This window comes from Ylistrum balloti, unplaced genomic scaffold, assembly GCF_031769215.1.
Source record: "Ylistrum balloti isolate Yb309-2 unplaced genomic scaffold, AGI_CSIRO_Ybal_v1 Utg369618, whole genome shotgun sequence".
In the NCBI taxonomy this organism is placed as follows: Eukaryota; Metazoa; Mollusca; class Bivalvia; order Pectinida; family Pectinidae; genus Ylistrum; species Ylistrum balloti.
Window position 1 is genome coordinate 6,978 of NW_026781890.1, and position 17,254 is coordinate 24,231.

The following is a 17,254-nucleotide window of genomic DNA, read 5'->3' on the forward strand; positions in this document are numbered from 1 at the left end:
GGAGTGTAGAGATGTGGAGTGTAGAGATTGTGGAGTGTAGAGATTGTGGAGTGTAGAGTATGTGGAGTGTAGAGTATGTGGAGTGTTGAGATTGTGGAGTGTAGAGATTGTGGAGTGTAGAGATTGTGGAGTGTAGAGATTGTGGAGTGTAGAGGATGTGGAGTGTAGAGATTGTGGAGTGTAGAGTATGTGGAGTGTTGAGATTGTGGAGTGAAGAATATGTGGAGTGTAGAGTATGTGGAGTGTAGAGATTGTGGAGTGTAGAGATTGTGGAGTGTAGAATATGTGGAGTATAGAGATTGTGGAGTGTAGAGATTGTGGAGTGTAGAGTATGTGGAGTGTAGAGATTGTGCAGTGTAGAGGATGTTGAGTGTAGAGGATTTGGAGTGTAGAGATTGTGTACAGATTGTGCAGTGTAGAGATTGTGGAGTGTAGAGTTTGGAGTGTAGAGGATGTGGAGTGTAGAGATTGTGGAGTGTAGAGATTGTGGAGTGTAAAGATTGTGGAGTGTAGAGATTGTGGAGTGTAGAGATTGTGGAGTGTAGAGTATGTGGAGTGTAGAGATTGTGGAGTGTAGAGATTGTGGAGTGTAGAGTTTGGAGTGTAGAGGATGTGGAGTGTAGAGGATGTGGAGTGTAGAGATTGTGGAGTGTAGAGATTGTGGAATGTAGAGATTGTGGAGTTTAGAGTATGTGGAGTGTAGATGATGTGGAGTGTAGAGATTTTGGAGTGTAGAGATTGTGGAGTGTAGAGCTCGTGGAGTGTAGAGTATGTGGAGTGTAGAGATTGTGGAGTGTAGAGTATGTGGAGTGTAGAGGATGTGGATTTTACAGATTGTGGAGTGTAGAGATTGTGGAGTGTAGAGTATCTGGAGTGCAGAGATTGTGGAGTGTAGAGATTGTGGAATGTAAAGTATCTGGAGTGTAGAGATTGTGCAGTGTAGAGGATGTTGAGTGTAGATTATGTGGAGTGTAGAGATTGTGGAGTGTAGAGGTTGTGGATGTGGAGTGTAGAGATTGTGGAGTGTAGAGTTTTGGAGTGTAGAGGATATGGAGTGTAGAGATTGTGGAGTGTAAAGATTGCGGAGTGTAGAGTGTGTTGAGTGTAGAGATTGTGGAGTGTAGAGTATGTGGAGTGTAGAGATTGTGGAGTGTAGAGATTGTGGAGTGTAGAGTATGTGGAGTGTAGAGATTCTGGAGTGTAGAGATTGTGGAGTGTTAAGTGTAGAGATTGTGGAGTGTAGAGATTATGGAGTGTAGAGTATTTGGAGTGTAGAGTATGTGGAGTGTAGAGATTTTGCAGTGTAGAGATTGTGGAGTGTAGAGTTTGGAGTGTAGAGGATGTGGAGTATTGAGATTGTTGAGTGTAGAGATTGTGGAGTGTAAAGATTGTAGAGTGTAGAGTATGTGGAGTGTAGAGATTGTGGAGTGTAGAGATTGTGGAGTGTAGAGATTGTGAAGTGTAGAGTTTGGAGTGTGGAGGATGTGGAGTGTACAGATTTTGGAGTGTACAGTATGTGGAGTGTAGAGATTGTAGAGTGTAAAGATTGTGGAGTGTAGAGTGTGTTGAGTGTAGAGATTGTGGAGTGTAGAGTATGTGGAGTGTAGAGTATGTGGAGTGTAGAGTATGTGGAGTGTAGAGATGTGGAGTGTAGAGATTGTGGAGTGTAGTGTATGTGGAGTGTAGAGATTGTGGAGTGTAGAATATGTGGAGTGTAGAGTATGTGGAGTGTAGAGATTGTGGTGTGTAGAGATTGTGGAGTGTAGAGTATGTGGAGTGTAGAGATTGTGGAGTATCTGGAGTGTAGAGATTGTGGAGTGTAGAGAATGTGGAGTGTAGAGATTGTGGAGTGTAGAGTATGTGGAGTGTAGAGATTGTGCAGTGTAGAGGATGTTGAGTGTAGATTATGTGGAGTGTAGAGATTGTGGAGTGTAGAGGATGTGGAGTGTAGAGATTCTGGAGTGTAGAGATTGTGGAGTGTAAAGATTGTGGAGTGTGGAGTATGTGGAGTATAGAGATTGTGGAGTGTAGAGATTGTGGAGTGTAGAGTGTGTGGAGTGTAGAGATTGTGGAGTGTAGAGGATGTTGAGTGTAGAGGATGTGGAGTGTAGAGATTGTGGAGTGTAGAGATATTGTTGATTGTGGAGTGTAGAGATTGTGGAGTGTAGATTATGTGGAGTGTAGAGATTGTGGAGTGTAGAGATTGTGGAGTGTAGAGATTGTGGAGTGTAGAGTATGTGGAGTGTAGAGATTGTGGAGTGTAGAGAGATGTGTGGAGTGTAGAGATTGTGGAGTGTAGAGTATGTGGAGTGTAGAGTATGTGGAGTGTAGAGATTGTGGAGTATGTGGAGTGTAGAGATTGTGGAGTGTAGAGGATGTGGATTGTAGAGATTGTGCAGTGTAGAGATTGTGGAGTGTAGAGTATGTGGAGTGTAGAGATTGTGGGAGTACAGTTGGAGTGATTGTGGAGTGTAGAGATTGTGGAGTGTAGAGATTGTGGAGTGTAGAGATTGTGGAGTGTAGAGTGTGTGGAGTGTAGAGATTGTGGAGTGTAGAGGATGTGGAGTGTAGAGTATGTGGAGTGTAGAGATTGTGGAGTGTAGAGATTGTGGAGTGTAGAGTTTGTTGAGTGTAGAGATTGTGGAGTGTAGAGATTGTGGAGTGTAGAGATTGTGGAGTGTTAAGTGTAGAGATTGTGGAGTGTAGAGATTATGGAGTGTAGAGTATGTGGAGTAAAGAGGATATGAAGTTTAGAGATTGTGGAGTGTAGAGTATGTTAAGTGTAGAGTATGTGGAGTGTAGAGGATGTTGATTGTAGAGATTGTGGAGTGTAGAGATTGTGGAGTGTAGAGATTGGAGTGTAGAGATTGTGGAGTGTAGAGATTGTGGAGTGTAGAGTATGTGGAGTATAGAGATTGTGGAGTGTAGAGATTGTGGAGTGTAGAGTATGTGGAGTGTAGAGATTGTGGAGTGTAGAGATTGTGAAGTGTAGAGTTTGGAGTGTAGAGGATGTTGAGTGTAGAGATTGTGGAGTGTAGAGTTTGTGGAGTGTAGAGTATGTGGAGTGTAGAGTGTGTTAATTTTTGTGTATTGGAGTGTTAATTTTTGGATTATGTTAATTTTTGTGTATTTTTGTGAGTGTGGAGTTGTTAATTTCTGTGTATGTTAATTTTTGTGTATTGGAGTGTGGATTATGTTAATTTTCTGTGTAATTGGAGTGTGGATTATGTTAATTTCTGTGTATTGGAGTGTGGATTATGTTAATTTCTGTGTATTGGAGTGTGGATTATGTTAATTTCTGTGTATTGAAGTGTGGAGTATGTTAATTTCTGTGTTTTGGAGTGTGGAGTATGTTAATTTCTGTGTATTGGAGTGTGGAGTATGTTAATTTCTGTGTATTGCAGTGTGGATTATGAAAATTTCTGTGTATGGGAGTATGGATTATGTTAACTTCTGTGTTTTGGAGTGTGGATTATGTTAATTTCTGTGTATTGCAGCAGTGTGGATTATGTTAATTTCCGTGTATTGGATGGATTATGTTAAGTGTGAATTATGTTAATTTTTGTGTATTGGAGTATGGATTATGTTAATTTTTGGGTATTGGAGTGTGGATTATGTTAATTTTTTGTGTATTGTAGTTTTGAGTATGTTAATTTTTGTGTATAGTAGTGTGAAATATGTTAATTTTTGTGTATTGGAGTATGGATTATGTTAATTTCTGTGTATTGGAGTGTGGATTATGTTAATTTCTGTGTATTGCAGTGTTGATATGTTAATTTCTGTGTATTGGAGTGTGGATTATGTTAATTTCTGTGTATTGGAGTGTGGATTATGTTAATTTCTGTGTATTGGAGTGTGGATTATGTTAATTTCTGTGTATTGCAGTGTGGATTATGAAATTTCTGTGTATGGGATTATGGATTATGTTAATTACTGTTTATTGGAGTGTGGATTATGTTAATTTTTGTGTATTGGAGTATGGATTATGTTAATTTTTGTGTATTGGAGTTTTGAGTATGTTAATTTTTGTGTATTGGAGTATGGATTATGTTAATTTTTGTGTATTGGAGTGTGGATTATGTTAATTTCTGTGTATTGGAGTGTGGATTATGTTAATTTTTGTGTATTGGAGTTTTGAGTATGTTAATTTTTGTGTATAGGAGTTTTGAGTATGTTAATTTTTGTGTATTGAAGTATGTATTATAATAATTTTTGTGTATTGGAGTGTGGATTATGTTAATTTTTGTGTATTGGAGTGTGGATTATGTTAATTTCCGTGTATTGGAGTATGGATTATGTTAATATTTGTGTATTGAAGTGTGGATTATGTTAATTCCTTTTTATTAGAGTATGGAGTATGTTAATTTCTGTGTTTTGGAGTCTGGAGTTTGTTAATTTCTGTTTATTGAAGTGTGGAGTATGTTAATTTTTGTGTATTGGAGTATGGATGATGTTAATTTCTGTGAATTGGAGTATGGATTATGTTAATTTCTGTTTATTGGAGTGTGGATTATGTTAATTTCTGTGTATTGGAGTGTGGATTATGTTAATTTCTGTGTATTGGAGTGTGGATTATGTTAATTTTTGTGTATTGGAGTGTGAATTATGTTAATTACTGTTGTATTGGAGTGTGGATTATGTTAAATTTTGTGTAATGGATTGTGGATTATGTTAATGTTTTGTGTATTGGAGTGTGGATTATGTTAATTTTTGTGTATTGTAGTGTGAAATATGTTAAGTTTTGTTTATTGAAGTGTGAAGAATGTTATTTTCTGTGTATTGAAGTGTGGATTATGTTAATTTCTGTGTATTGCAGTGTGGAGTATGTTAATTTTTGTGTATGGGAGTATGGATTATGTTAATTGCTGTTTATTGAAGTGTGGATTATGTTAACTTCTGTGTATAGAAGTGTGGAGTATGTTAATTTCTGTGTATTGCAGTGTGGAGTATGTTAATTTCTGTGTATTGCAGTGTTGATATGTTAATTTCTGTGTATTGCAGTGTGGAGTATGTTAATTTCTGTGTATTGAAGTGTGGAGAATGTTAACTTCTGTGTTTTTGAGTGTGGATTATGTTAATTTCCGTGTATTGGGGTATGGATTATGTTAATTTTTGTGTATTGAAGTGTGGATTATGTTAATTTCTGTGTATTGGAGTGTGGATTATGTGTGGAGTGGGATTATGTTAACTTCTGTGTTTTGGAGTGTGGATTATGTTAATTTCCGTGTATTGGAGTATGGAGTATGTTAATTTCTGTGTTTTGGAGTCTGGAGTTTGTTAATTTCTGTTAATTGAAGTGTGGAGTATGTTAATTTCTGTGTATTGAAGTGTGGATTATGTTAACTTCTGTGTTTTTGAGTGTGGATTATGTTAATTTCCGTGTATTGGAGTATGGATTATGTTAATTTTTTGTGTATTGGGATGTGGAGTATGCTAATTTATGTGTATTGGAGTGTGGATTATGTTAATTTCTGTGTATGGGAATATGGATTATGTTAAGTTTTGTGTATTGGAGTGTGGATTATGTTAATTTCTGTGTATTGGAGTATGGAGTATGTTAATTTCTGTGTTTTGGAGTCTGGATTATGTTAATTTCCATGTATTGGAGTAAGGATTATGTTAATTTTTGTGTATTGGAATGTGGATTATGTTAATTTTTGTGTATTGGAGTGTGGATTATGTTAACTTCTGTGTATTGGAGTGTGGATTATGTTAACTTCTGTGTATTGGAGTGTGGATTATGTTAATTTCTGTGTATTGGGGTGTTAATATTGGAGTGTGGATTATGTTAATTTCTGTGTATGGGAATATGGATTATGTTAAGTTTTGTGTATTGGAGTGTGGATTATGTTAATTTCTGTTGATTGGTGTATGGATTAGGTTTATTTCTGTATATTGGAGTGTGTATTGCAGTGTTGATATGTTAATTTCTGTGTATTGCAGTGTGGAGTATGTTAATTTCTGTGTATTGGAGTGTGGATTATGTTAATTTCTATGTATGGGAATATGGATTATGTTAATTTCTGTGTATTGGAGTTTTGAGTATGTTAATTTCTGTGTATTGCAGTGTGGATTATGTAAATTTCTGTGCATGGGAGTATGGATTATGTTAATTTTTGTGGATGTTGGTGTGGATTATGTTAATTTCTGTGTGTGGATTATGTTAATTTCTGTGTATTGAAGTGTGGAGAATGTTAATTTCTGTGTATTGAAGTGTGGATTATGTTAACTTCTGTGTTTTTGAGTGTGGATTATGTTAATTTCTGTGTATTGGAGTGTGGATTATGTTAATTTCTGTGTATTGGAGTGTGGATTATGTTAATTTCTGTGTATTGGAGTGTGGATTATGTTAATTTCTGTGTATTGGAGTGTGGATTATGTTAATTTTTGTGTATTGGAGTGTGGATTATGTTAATTTTTTGTGTATTGGGGTGTGGAGTATGTTAATTTCTGTTAATTGGAGTGTGGATTATGCTAATATATGTGTATTGGAGTGTGGATTATGTTAAATTTGTGATTATGTATTGTGTGGAGTATGTTAATTTTTGTGTATGGATTATGTTAATTTTTGTGTATTGAAGTGTGGAATATGTTAATTTCTGTGTATTGCAGTGTGGATAATGTTAATTTCTGTGTATTGCAGTGTGGATTATGTTAATTTCTGTGTATTGGAGTGTTGAGTATGTTAATTTCTGTGTATTGGAGTGTGGATTATGTTAATTTTTGTGTATTGGAGTGTGGATTATGTTAATTTTTTGTGTATTGTAGTGTGGAATATGTTAATTTTTGTGTATTGGAGTGTGGATTATGTTAATTTCTGTGTATTGCAGTGTGGATTATGTTAATTTTTGTGTATTGGAGTTTGGATTATGTTAATTTTTGTGTATTGGAGTGTGGATTATGTTAATTTCTGTGTATTGGAGTGTGGATTATGTTAATTTCTGTGTATTGGAGTATGGATTATGTTAATTTCTGTGTATTGGAGTGTGGATTATGTTAATTTTTTGTGTATTGGAGTGTGGATTATGTTAATGTCTGTTAGTTGGAGTGTGAATTATGCTAATTTATGTGTATTGGAGTGTGGATTATGTTAATTTCTGTGTATGGGAATATGGATTATGTTAAGTTTTGTGTATTGGAGTGTGGATTATGTTAATTTTTGTGTATTGGAGTGTGGATTATGTTAATTTTTGTGTATTGGAGTATGGATGATGTTAATTTCTGTGAATTGGAGTATGGATTATGTTAATTTCTGTTTATTGGAGTGTGGATTATGTTAATTTCTGTGTATGGGAGTATGGATGATGTTTGAGGGTTATGTTAATTTTTGTGTATTGGAGTGTGGTATTAATAGTAGGTTAATGTGTCTGTGTATTGGAGTAATGGATTATGTTATCCATTTAAACAAACTTTTGTGTATTTCAAGTGTTAATATAAAATTTCTGAGTATTTATGTTTACTGTTATGTTAATTTATGTTCTGTAGTAAGAATTCCAACTAGCTGTTGATGTATCACTATGTTAATTTCATATGTGTATTGGAGTATGGAATGTATTAAAAAAAACTGTTACAATTTTGTGACTACTGGTGTGCTGGTTTTACCCACGATAATGATCCAAATTACAACATCAATTGTACCCCGCTATCCCACTAATGCTGTCACGCGGTGTTATCAAAATGGATTATGTTAATTTCTGTTTGAAAATTTGTATATTGCAAAAACATCAAGTTATGTTCATGTTACAGGCCGAAATACAATAAATATTTGAAAATTTTATATTAACGTAAATATAAGAATATACTGTAAATATTCGCGGAATCCTTAGAAATACTTGCTTTGTACGTCGTGGTAGTCTGCGTACAGGTGAGCAGAAAAGTCTCTTTCTCGCCACCATTGCAATTTTCGAATAGTTTCTAAAGGAAATGAAAAAAGAAAATGAGTATGTAAAACTACAGTCGACATTTGATGTGATAACTACCAGTTGTGATAAAAAAATATCCGTACGGTAATGTTATTAAAGTGTTGATTCATCTTTGTACTTGACCTTCCTTGAACATTGTGAATTGTGATATATCGTTTACAGCTTGAAATACTTTTCTGATCTTACAGCGTTTTGATCTGTCAGCACAACAATTTCAAGAGTCATTAATTCCGTCAAAACTTAAAAAAAAAATGAATAAGAAATACTCAAGGAAATATATTTAGATGTATAGATATATTGTGTTTCTTAGGATTCAGAAATGTTGTACACTTTTTTCCATTATTACTTTTGCCACTACTTAATTCAAATTTATAATTCAATTTGAACATTATGTTCATATTAAGATTATCAATCATCAATTCACCTCTTAACTCATACGAAACAAGAAATGGAACAAAAGAGAAGCGTTTGATCCTTAATAAGCAAGAACCATACCTTCAACATCTGATGCTGCATGTTTGATTAAGTCACCCGGGTGTTCATTCAGCATCTAAAGCCATATTTGAAGAAAGTAAAAAATATTTAAAGTTAAATATGTGAAAGTAATGTATGAATAGGAAATATTTGTTTGATGCGTAAAACATCTGGATAAATAATCTTTGTAGCATGGAAACACTAAACCAAATAAAGTAAATAATGCAGGTGAGAGAAAGACACTATCATAGGGCACTTATGTCAATTATATAGAGTGGGAAAAGTCACTAATGTGGGGTGCTTAAGTCAATTATATAGAGTGGGAAAAGTCACTAACATGGGGTGCTTAAGTCAATTATATAGAGTGGGAAAAGTCACTAACATGGGGTACTTATGTCAATAATATAGAGTGGGAAAAGTCACTAACATGGGGTGCTTAAGTCAATTATATAGAGTGGGAAAAGTCACTAATGTGGGGTGCTTAAGTCAATCATATAGAGTGGGAAAAGTCACTAATGTGGGGTGCTTAAGTCAATTATATAGAGTGGGAAAAGTCACTAACATGGGGTGCTTAAGTCAATTATATAGAGTGGGAAAAGTCACTAACATGGGGTGCTTAAGTCAATTATATAGAGTGGGAAAAGTCACTAACATGGGGTACTTATGTCAATAATATAGAGTGGGAAAAGTCACTAACATGGGGTACTTATGTCAATAATATAGAGTGGGAAAAGTCACTAACATGGGGTGCTTAAGTCAATTATATAGAGTGGGGAAAGGTCACTAACATGGGGTGCTTAAGTCAATTATATAGAGTGGGAAAAGTCACTAACATGGGGTGCTTAAGTCAATTATATAGAGTGGGAAAAGTCACTAACATGGGGTGCTTAAGTCAATCATATAGAGTGGGAAAAGTCACTAACATGGGGTGCTTATGTCAATTATATAGAGTGGGGAAAAGTCACTAACATGGGGTGCTTAAGTCGATAATATAGAGTGGGAAAAGTCACTAACATGGGGTGCTTAAGTCGATTATATAGAGTGGGAAAAGTCAATAATGTGGGGTGCTGAAGTCAATTATATAGAGTGAGAAAAGTCACTAACATGGGGTGCTTAAGTCAATTATATAGAGTGGGAAAAGTCACTAACATGGGGTGCTTAAGTCAATTATATAGAGTGGGAAAAGTCACTAACATGGGGTGCTTAAGTCAATTATATAGAGTGGGAAAAGTCACTAACATGGGGTGCTTAAGTCGATTATATAGAGTGGGAAAAGTCACTAACATGGGGTGCTTAAGTCGATTATATAGAGTGGGAAAAGTCAATAAATGGGGTGCTGAAGTCAATTATATAGAGTGAGAAAAGTCACTAACATGGGGTGCTTAAGTCAATTATATAGAGTGGGAAAAGTCACTAACATGGGGTGCTTAAGTCAATCATATAGAGTGGGAAAAGTCACTAACATGGGGTGCTTATGTCAATTATATAGAGTGGGAAAAGTCACTAACATGGGGTGCTTAAGTCAATTATATAGAGTGGGAAAAGTCACTAACATGGGGTGCTGAAGTCGATTATATAGAGTGGGAAAAGACACTAACATGGGGTGCTGAAGTCGATTATATAGAGTGGGAAAAGTCACTAACATGGGGTGCTGAAGTCGATTATATAGAGTGGGAAAAGACACTAACATGGGGTGCTGAAGTCGATTATATAGAGTGGGAAAAGTCACTAACATGGGGTGCTGAAGTCGATTATATAGAGTGGGAAAAGTCACTAACATGGGGTGCTTAAGTCGATAATATAGAGTGGGAAAAGTCACTAACATGGGGTGCTTAAGTCGATAATATAGAGTGGGAAAAGACACTAACATGGGGTGCTTAAGTCGATTATATAGAGTGGGAAAAGTCAATAATGTGGGGTGCTTAAGTCAATTATATAGAGTGGGAAAAGTCACTAACATGGGGTGCTTAAGTCGATTATATAGAGTGGGAAAAGACACTAACATGGGGTGCTGGGATTATATAGAGTGGGAAAAGTCACTAACATGGGGTGCTTAAGTCGATTATATAGAGTGGGAAAAGTCAATAATGTGGGGTGCTGAAGTCAATTACATAGAGTGGGAAAAGTCAATAATGTGGGGTGCTTAAGTCAATTATATAGAGTGGTAAAAGTCACTAACATAGGGTGCTTAAGTCGATTATATAGAGTGGGAAAAGACACTAACATGGGGTGCTGAAGTCGATTATATAGAGTGGGAAAAGTCACTAACATTGGATATATCAGTTAATTATATAGATACATTATGTATAAACAGTAACGCTGTATGTAATCTTTAATATAGGATAATTATATTTTGTAACGCTTTGAAATCAGACACTGTTTTGTAAATTCTTTGTAATCATATTCATAAACTACATCTATTTTGCTATATATGAATTGTTATCTTGAGATAGTATACCACAGTTATCTAAAAATAACTACCGTGCAACACAATAATTAAATGGATAGTCCGAATGAATTTGATTTTTAAGTTAAAACAAATGATTTCATATGATCTAGGTAACAGTCCTACCTTTAAAAGTACATCCTGAAATCCATGTTCATCGTTAACGCAACACAGTTGGCCTCCACTTGTCGCTAAAACGTTGTCATATAAAGTATCTTTTCCCGCATTATCGAGGTAGGAGCAGGACAGACATATTCGATCTAGTAATTTCTCTGCATGTGATTGTGACAATGTGTTTGGTGTAATGTCCGCGAGATCGCTGTACGTTGCTTTCCGTGCTATATAAAGACATGTTAGAGCTACAACTAACACCACATTCATCATAAAAGACACCTTCATCGCCAGTTTTAACCTAATGTAACATTTAGTTTTGGTAACGTCCTCCATCACTACACACAGACTTCGGAATAGTTGAAACAGTTAGGCATAACAATACACTCCACACAGTCGAAATTATCATGAGTAACACAGGGTATTACGACTGTCCTCAATGTGTTTAACACCATGCTAAAAATAGTTACAGAACATGGGAAAACCGAACCACAGGAGTGTTTAATTCGTGGAATTCCTTGTCAATAGCTGGTAAAAGAAATGTGTCGTCGGTGAACTGTACACACAGGTGAAGTTTAAATGCATATATGAGTATACGACAACTCCACGATCGACGGTTCGTGTGAAGGAATAATAAAGACACAAATTTGAATAACCAAATACATGTATTTTAAATGTAAACATATCTTAGTTTATATATCTAATTTTAAACTGATGCATATTCATTTTTACGTTGGAAATTGCATAGAAGACACCTGGAAATAAGTAGCGTTACCATTTACTACCGGAATGGACCAAAATTTCTGATGTTACATACATCTTCATGTGTTAGGTAATAATCTATATTACGCTGATAATATTTACAAAAGAGGATATAAAACAATCTGTTATCTTATTTTTGATACAGTACACAATATCATACTTGATTCAACAAACAAATCCGTTTCAGATAAAAACATGGATACAAAGTTACTATTTACTTTGTGTTTGCTACAATCCACGATAACACACCAGTCCGTGTTTAAAAGAAGAAACAAAAGTGAGCCATGGTGTCTAAATATATTTTTTATGTCTGTTTTATCAAGAATGTATATATATAATATATATAAGATATTTTGCCTTCAATCATATGTGCTTCCAAATTTTGAACAGAACTCTTTTGTTTCTTATTGTTTATTTATCAAAAGGAATCAAATAAATCGATTCTGAAATTGATTGATTATTGATTACACGTGAATAGATTTGTGAAGATATGTCATGCACGTGCTATCTGAAAAGAATATATATGTATATGATATATACAAATATATGAATGCAATGCTTTTCAACGATTTAGATTAATCTAATTTAAACATTCCGAAGAAATTAAAGTAAAGTGAGGAATAATCGATATATTTTTCAGTTGTATAACCTGTTCCATAAAATGAATACGCTTTAACAGTTATGGTGTCTGATTGCTTCAAACTAACCACCCCACTCAGGTATGATGTCTGCCGAGTTGACATATATATATTACCACGAGAGGACCACCACAGCCTGTTTTTATCGAAACAGTTTGGCGGGTAATCTTTGTTTTTTATTATACAATGATTGATTTCTGGCTTATGTTTACTAGTTGGCTGATTATGAAAATCAAATGTAAACATCGAATAAACGAAGTATTGTCCAGCACCAGCAGCGTCAGGGACAGTGAGTTTGTTCCTACTGTCAGCACACAGCGTCAGATTCCGCACAAATGAAGTACTGTGTCTACTGGCAGTCCACGACAATGCTATTAATAATAATAAAAAAAACCCCGATGTAATGAGATTAAAAGAGAAAGACTACATGTAACTTCAATACTAATAAGTATTCATGGAGGGAGGGGATACGTCTACTAATTTATCGAAACCCATTGATACAGAAATTAAGTGCCTCTTTGATATAAATGCCAGATATATTAACATATCTCATTTCCAATAAAAAATAAGAAAAAAAAGATAAATCATAAAAAATAGTGTTAAACAAATAAAATGTGTTGTTCTTAAACGCATTTGATCTGAACCTTAATTTGCCAATAAAGTGTCATTTAATCACTCTATCAAGATACAACTTTAATAATATGATATATTAGTATTACAAACTACGTATTTATTTACATCTGGCATTGGAAACATGATCAGCGTACAAATGTGCGGCATAGTCACGTTCGGTCCACCACTTTAGTTTCTGGTTGGAAGCTATAATTAGAATCGGGATTCAAATTTTAATGAAACATTACATAGTTTTATAACGAAAACAATACCTTATATTATAGTTCTATTAGATATTGTGTATATGTAGAAATTTACATCTAACCCATTGGCTGGAGTTTGTTTCCTGAATGAAAATGAAATTAACAATTTCGTTTTAGAAGAAAATTGATTTATAGATTTGGAACAGAACTGATAACTTACGTCCTTCATAGATGTACTGATGCTCAGGTAATGCCAGCAACTGATGGAGAGATAGACAAAATCATACAACGATTTTACTTTATATCAATATAAAATTAAAGTGAAATATCATAATATAGAAAGACACACCCACTTCTCTATAAAACGGATATAAATTGTGAAAAAATTGCGTCTTCATAAATAAAGCAAAAATTTCAATTCCAGGATTGATGAAGAATATTTTCTGAAAGGTAAGGTATTTTTTTAAAACCTTTTCGGCTTTATCTATCAAAGTTAATCTTACGATGTATGTCAGTTATTTTATCGATTTAAAATCGAACGGAAATCATCACATAAATGACACATTGAAAAAGAGCAAGAACTTCAGTTTGGAACCCGAAACACGTGTTTGCTTGTCTTTTTGTTATAAGTAAAACAATAATTGTGCTATCAAATATTATTTTATTGTGAACATACAGCGGAATGTTATCTGAAACATATTGTAATATAGCATATTGATACAAGCAATACTACCTAAGGATGTTTTATTGAACACATACCTGTAATATGATATCCTGTGTATCTGTGTCATTATTCACACAACACAGAGAAACACCATAGCTTGTAGTGATAGTGTAATCATAGAGACTGGTCAAAACGTCTTTTCCATAGACACTACACGTTATACAAACTGTCTCACTTCCAATGTCGTCAGAAGTAGCCTTACTCCTAAAGCTAATATGTTGGACTTGTGAGTTTCTGTTTGTTGTTGAAGGTGGTAGAATTGCGTTAGTCCAGAGTAACCCGGATTTCTGAAGGACCCATGCACATAATGCGATAAGTATAAACAAAATATTTCCAGCAACATTTACTTTCAGAATGTTTATCAATCGTTTATAAACTACAGAATCGCGACGATGACCGAGGGCATTACCCTCCATTACTCCTAGTGAGCATGTACAATCTGCTGTTTCTATTTAAATCTGTAAATACCCAGCACTATTTCTTTGTATTGCACTTGTGGGGTAATTCTAATTCATTCTATTTTTAGATGATTATATAACCAGCATAAGGGAGACAACTTGTTCTGACTTTAACATCTCCTATGTTGTCTGTATGTAGCCGATGCTAAAATATGTGATGTTATGGTATTAACCAGTGTGTCTAACGTATAATCAAATGCACATTTTAGTAATAATTCCGAATCCTATTCCAGGGGACTTTATCTGTATTGTTATGCATGTGAAAGGGAATAACATAAAGTTTATATTAAGAACGATGACGACTATATATCTTATATTGCTGTAGCATGTTATGGAAAACCCTTAAAGAAACAAAAAAAAATATCAGTATATAAACATTATCATGATAAAATTCAATTCAGAAAAAATTGTACAAAATATGAACAAAGGAAAGACTCCTGAAAAAGCACACGGAGAATGAGACCAAGTGTGTAAACTATCAACTTTATTTATTTTACAACAGTTGCGAATCAAGTTATGTCAACTTATACTAATCACTCTTGTTGGCCCGGATGTAAGCGCGCGAGGGGTCTTATTGTGGGAGGAAACCGGAGTACCGGGGAAAACCCACGTGGTCGAGCAGGTGACCCCTTACCTTTTCACGTCCGTTCCGGGAATCGAACCATGGTCGGCTAGGTGAAAGGCGAGTGCGTTACCACTCCGCCACCCGACCATGTGTTCCGAAGGAGTACATGGCTTCTGCTTTGACGGCGACCCCAGCCATGTGAAGCGGCGTCAACCGGAGTAGTTTCACCTACACAGAAATGAAAACAATAAATACAACAAGGGAAACTTTAGAGTGGTTATTTTCTCTCTATTAGATTTTATATCTATATAAATCCCCACATTCTTAATTTCATTTTTTTCAATATTTACTTAAGAGTAAAAATGTTGCCTACCAGTAATGTTTTCAGGTGAGTGTAGTGTTTTGCCTTAAAATGTTTACCACCGTTATTATAGTTGGAGGAGGTTAACTTTCAAATAGCGAATAGCGAAACTGTTTCTTGGTTATAAAGCATCAGAGTAGAACACCAGAAATGTTTAGTACAATTGTGATGCTGGATCGCCCTCTAATAGATTATATTGACATCCTTTGGAATTTACTAGACGTGTGAAGACATAAGAATCATTATCAGAGATTGTACAAAAGACACACACGTGAATAGCACACGTTAATGCAACGTTACAGTTAGAGTAGAACCAAGCTATTAATTAAACAGCATCATACAGTAATTTAGTCCTTTTATCATTCATCAGTGATGCCTAAATTTGCTAATTTGATCATTGCTAAGAGATTCTACTTTTTGTTTCGGTTGCTTTTCACCATCTCCTCTCAACCAAACAACAAAAAACAAAATCTCAGGTAAAATTATCAAACAGGAAAGGAAATGAACATGGTTGCTTGTCGGGATATGTCCCTTGTTATACATACTACATATATAAACAATCAGAGCTAATCCAATCACTATGTTAAACCAGGAAGAGATTCAATTTAGAAAGTCACTTTAGATATCCTTTATCATTGAAATGTTAGGAAAGTATCTATTGTCAATGTTTGTTTTGCAGACTGCAATCTTCCAAACTTCTAAATTTGCACAGTTAATGTCCCATAAAGAAACAGCATAACGTGAATCTAGTCCCCGCATTTTGCTGTAACGACAACCTTTCACTTGGTATGAATACTGACACGATTTAAATGTATTTGACTATCTTTAAAAATAAAACAATAATGGCATTATCCAAAATTGATTTCATTTTTGGGTAAGTTCAGCTTCAGTACCCTTATTGTAAAAGTGTTTCATCACTGACGAGTCTTATAAGGATGAATTGCTCTCATTCAACATTTGTTCTTTGTTCTGCCCTTATGTACAATGTTTAGCTCTTAAGTTTCACAACAAAACAGTTCTGCAGCTATTAGACAATATCAGCATGATTATTGAAATCATGTATTTTGCAAAACCTTCGTGCTTGTCACATGAAAAAAGAGTATCAATATTCTATATCAAAATGATAGTGTTATACTACCGAAATGTACATCACTACAGTGAACACGGATGTAATGCTAAATACTTTTTCTATATATGCATATTTGCATGTATGTGTCTCACCGGCGTCTTAATTACTGATGAAAAGATTCTATAGTAAAAACTGTCCCAACGAAATCTGTTATTTTCTGTGTAATATTGTGTGTGTTTCGTTAGTCATTATTTCGTCTTTAAGTGCGTATGATTACACGCACAATATTCCGAGAAAAACCCCAAGAAATTACCAACATGTTAACATATTCATGATCCAAACTCAAATTCAATAAAACTAGGGCAAAATATCACCAAAAGAAAGACTTACACGAACCCCTTTCTGCAAAGGGAGAAGAACAAGGAGAAAAATTAGCAGGTGTTCCGGAAGACCAATTGTCTTCTGCTATCATAAAACTGTTTGAATACATAATGTTTACGGTCTAAGAATGTTTGGGGCGTTTTTTTTCGATTCTTTGTCACATCGTAACATATTTTTGAGATGAAGGACGATCTGACGAGGCTATCTTTTTTGCAGTGCATCGTCAATACTGTATAAACTTTCAGGATGTTAATGTAAAATTTCATGATATTACGATCTATTAGCATCTTATTACTTTATTACTGTCATATTCAGTTATCAGTCGTTTCCAAGACATTGTAGATATATACGTATGGCCTTATATTGTTATGATGATGTCCAAAGATAACATGAAGAGTTTTTTCTTTAAAGACATCAGAAGGCAGGCGTGTTTCAAAAGATTTTCGAGAAACTAGTGGGAATTGTGGTTGATGGTAGTTTAACGTTGAAATGCATTGATACTATGCAAACTTTTTCGTGTCTTGAAAT

At 34.7% G+C, this 17,254-nt stretch overlaps 2 protein-coding genes across 2 annotated transcripts; both read right to left on the bottom strand.

Annotated features, from left to right (window-relative positions):
* Positions 1-7,822: 7,822 nt before the first annotated feature.
* Positions 7,823-11,482, bottom strand: LOC132548805 (uncharacterized). The gene is made up of 3 exons (XM_060212700.1): positions 10,969-11,482; positions 8,418-8,472; positions 7,823-7,914 (listed from the first exon to the last, which is right to left on the bottom strand). Exons 1-3 carry the CDS (start codon positions 11,287-11,289, stop codon positions 7,823-7,825), a joined length of 468 nt encoding a protein of 155 aa, XP_060068683.1. The 5' UTR covers positions 11,290-11,482.
* A 796-nt stretch (positions 11,483-12,278) lies between these two features.
* On the bottom strand, positions 12,279-14,308 carry LOC132548992 (uncharacterized). Its single transcript, XM_060212898.1, has 4 exons — positions 13,928-14,308; positions 13,389-13,428; positions 13,092-13,172; positions 12,279-12,724 (listed from the first exon to the last, which is right to left on the bottom strand). Exons 1-4 carry the CDS (start codon positions 14,306-14,308, stop codon positions 12,291-12,293), a joined length of 936 nt encoding a protein of 311 aa, XP_060068881.1. The 3' UTR covers positions 12,279-12,290.
* Between the last annotated feature and the right edge of the window lie 2,946 nt (positions 14,309-17,254).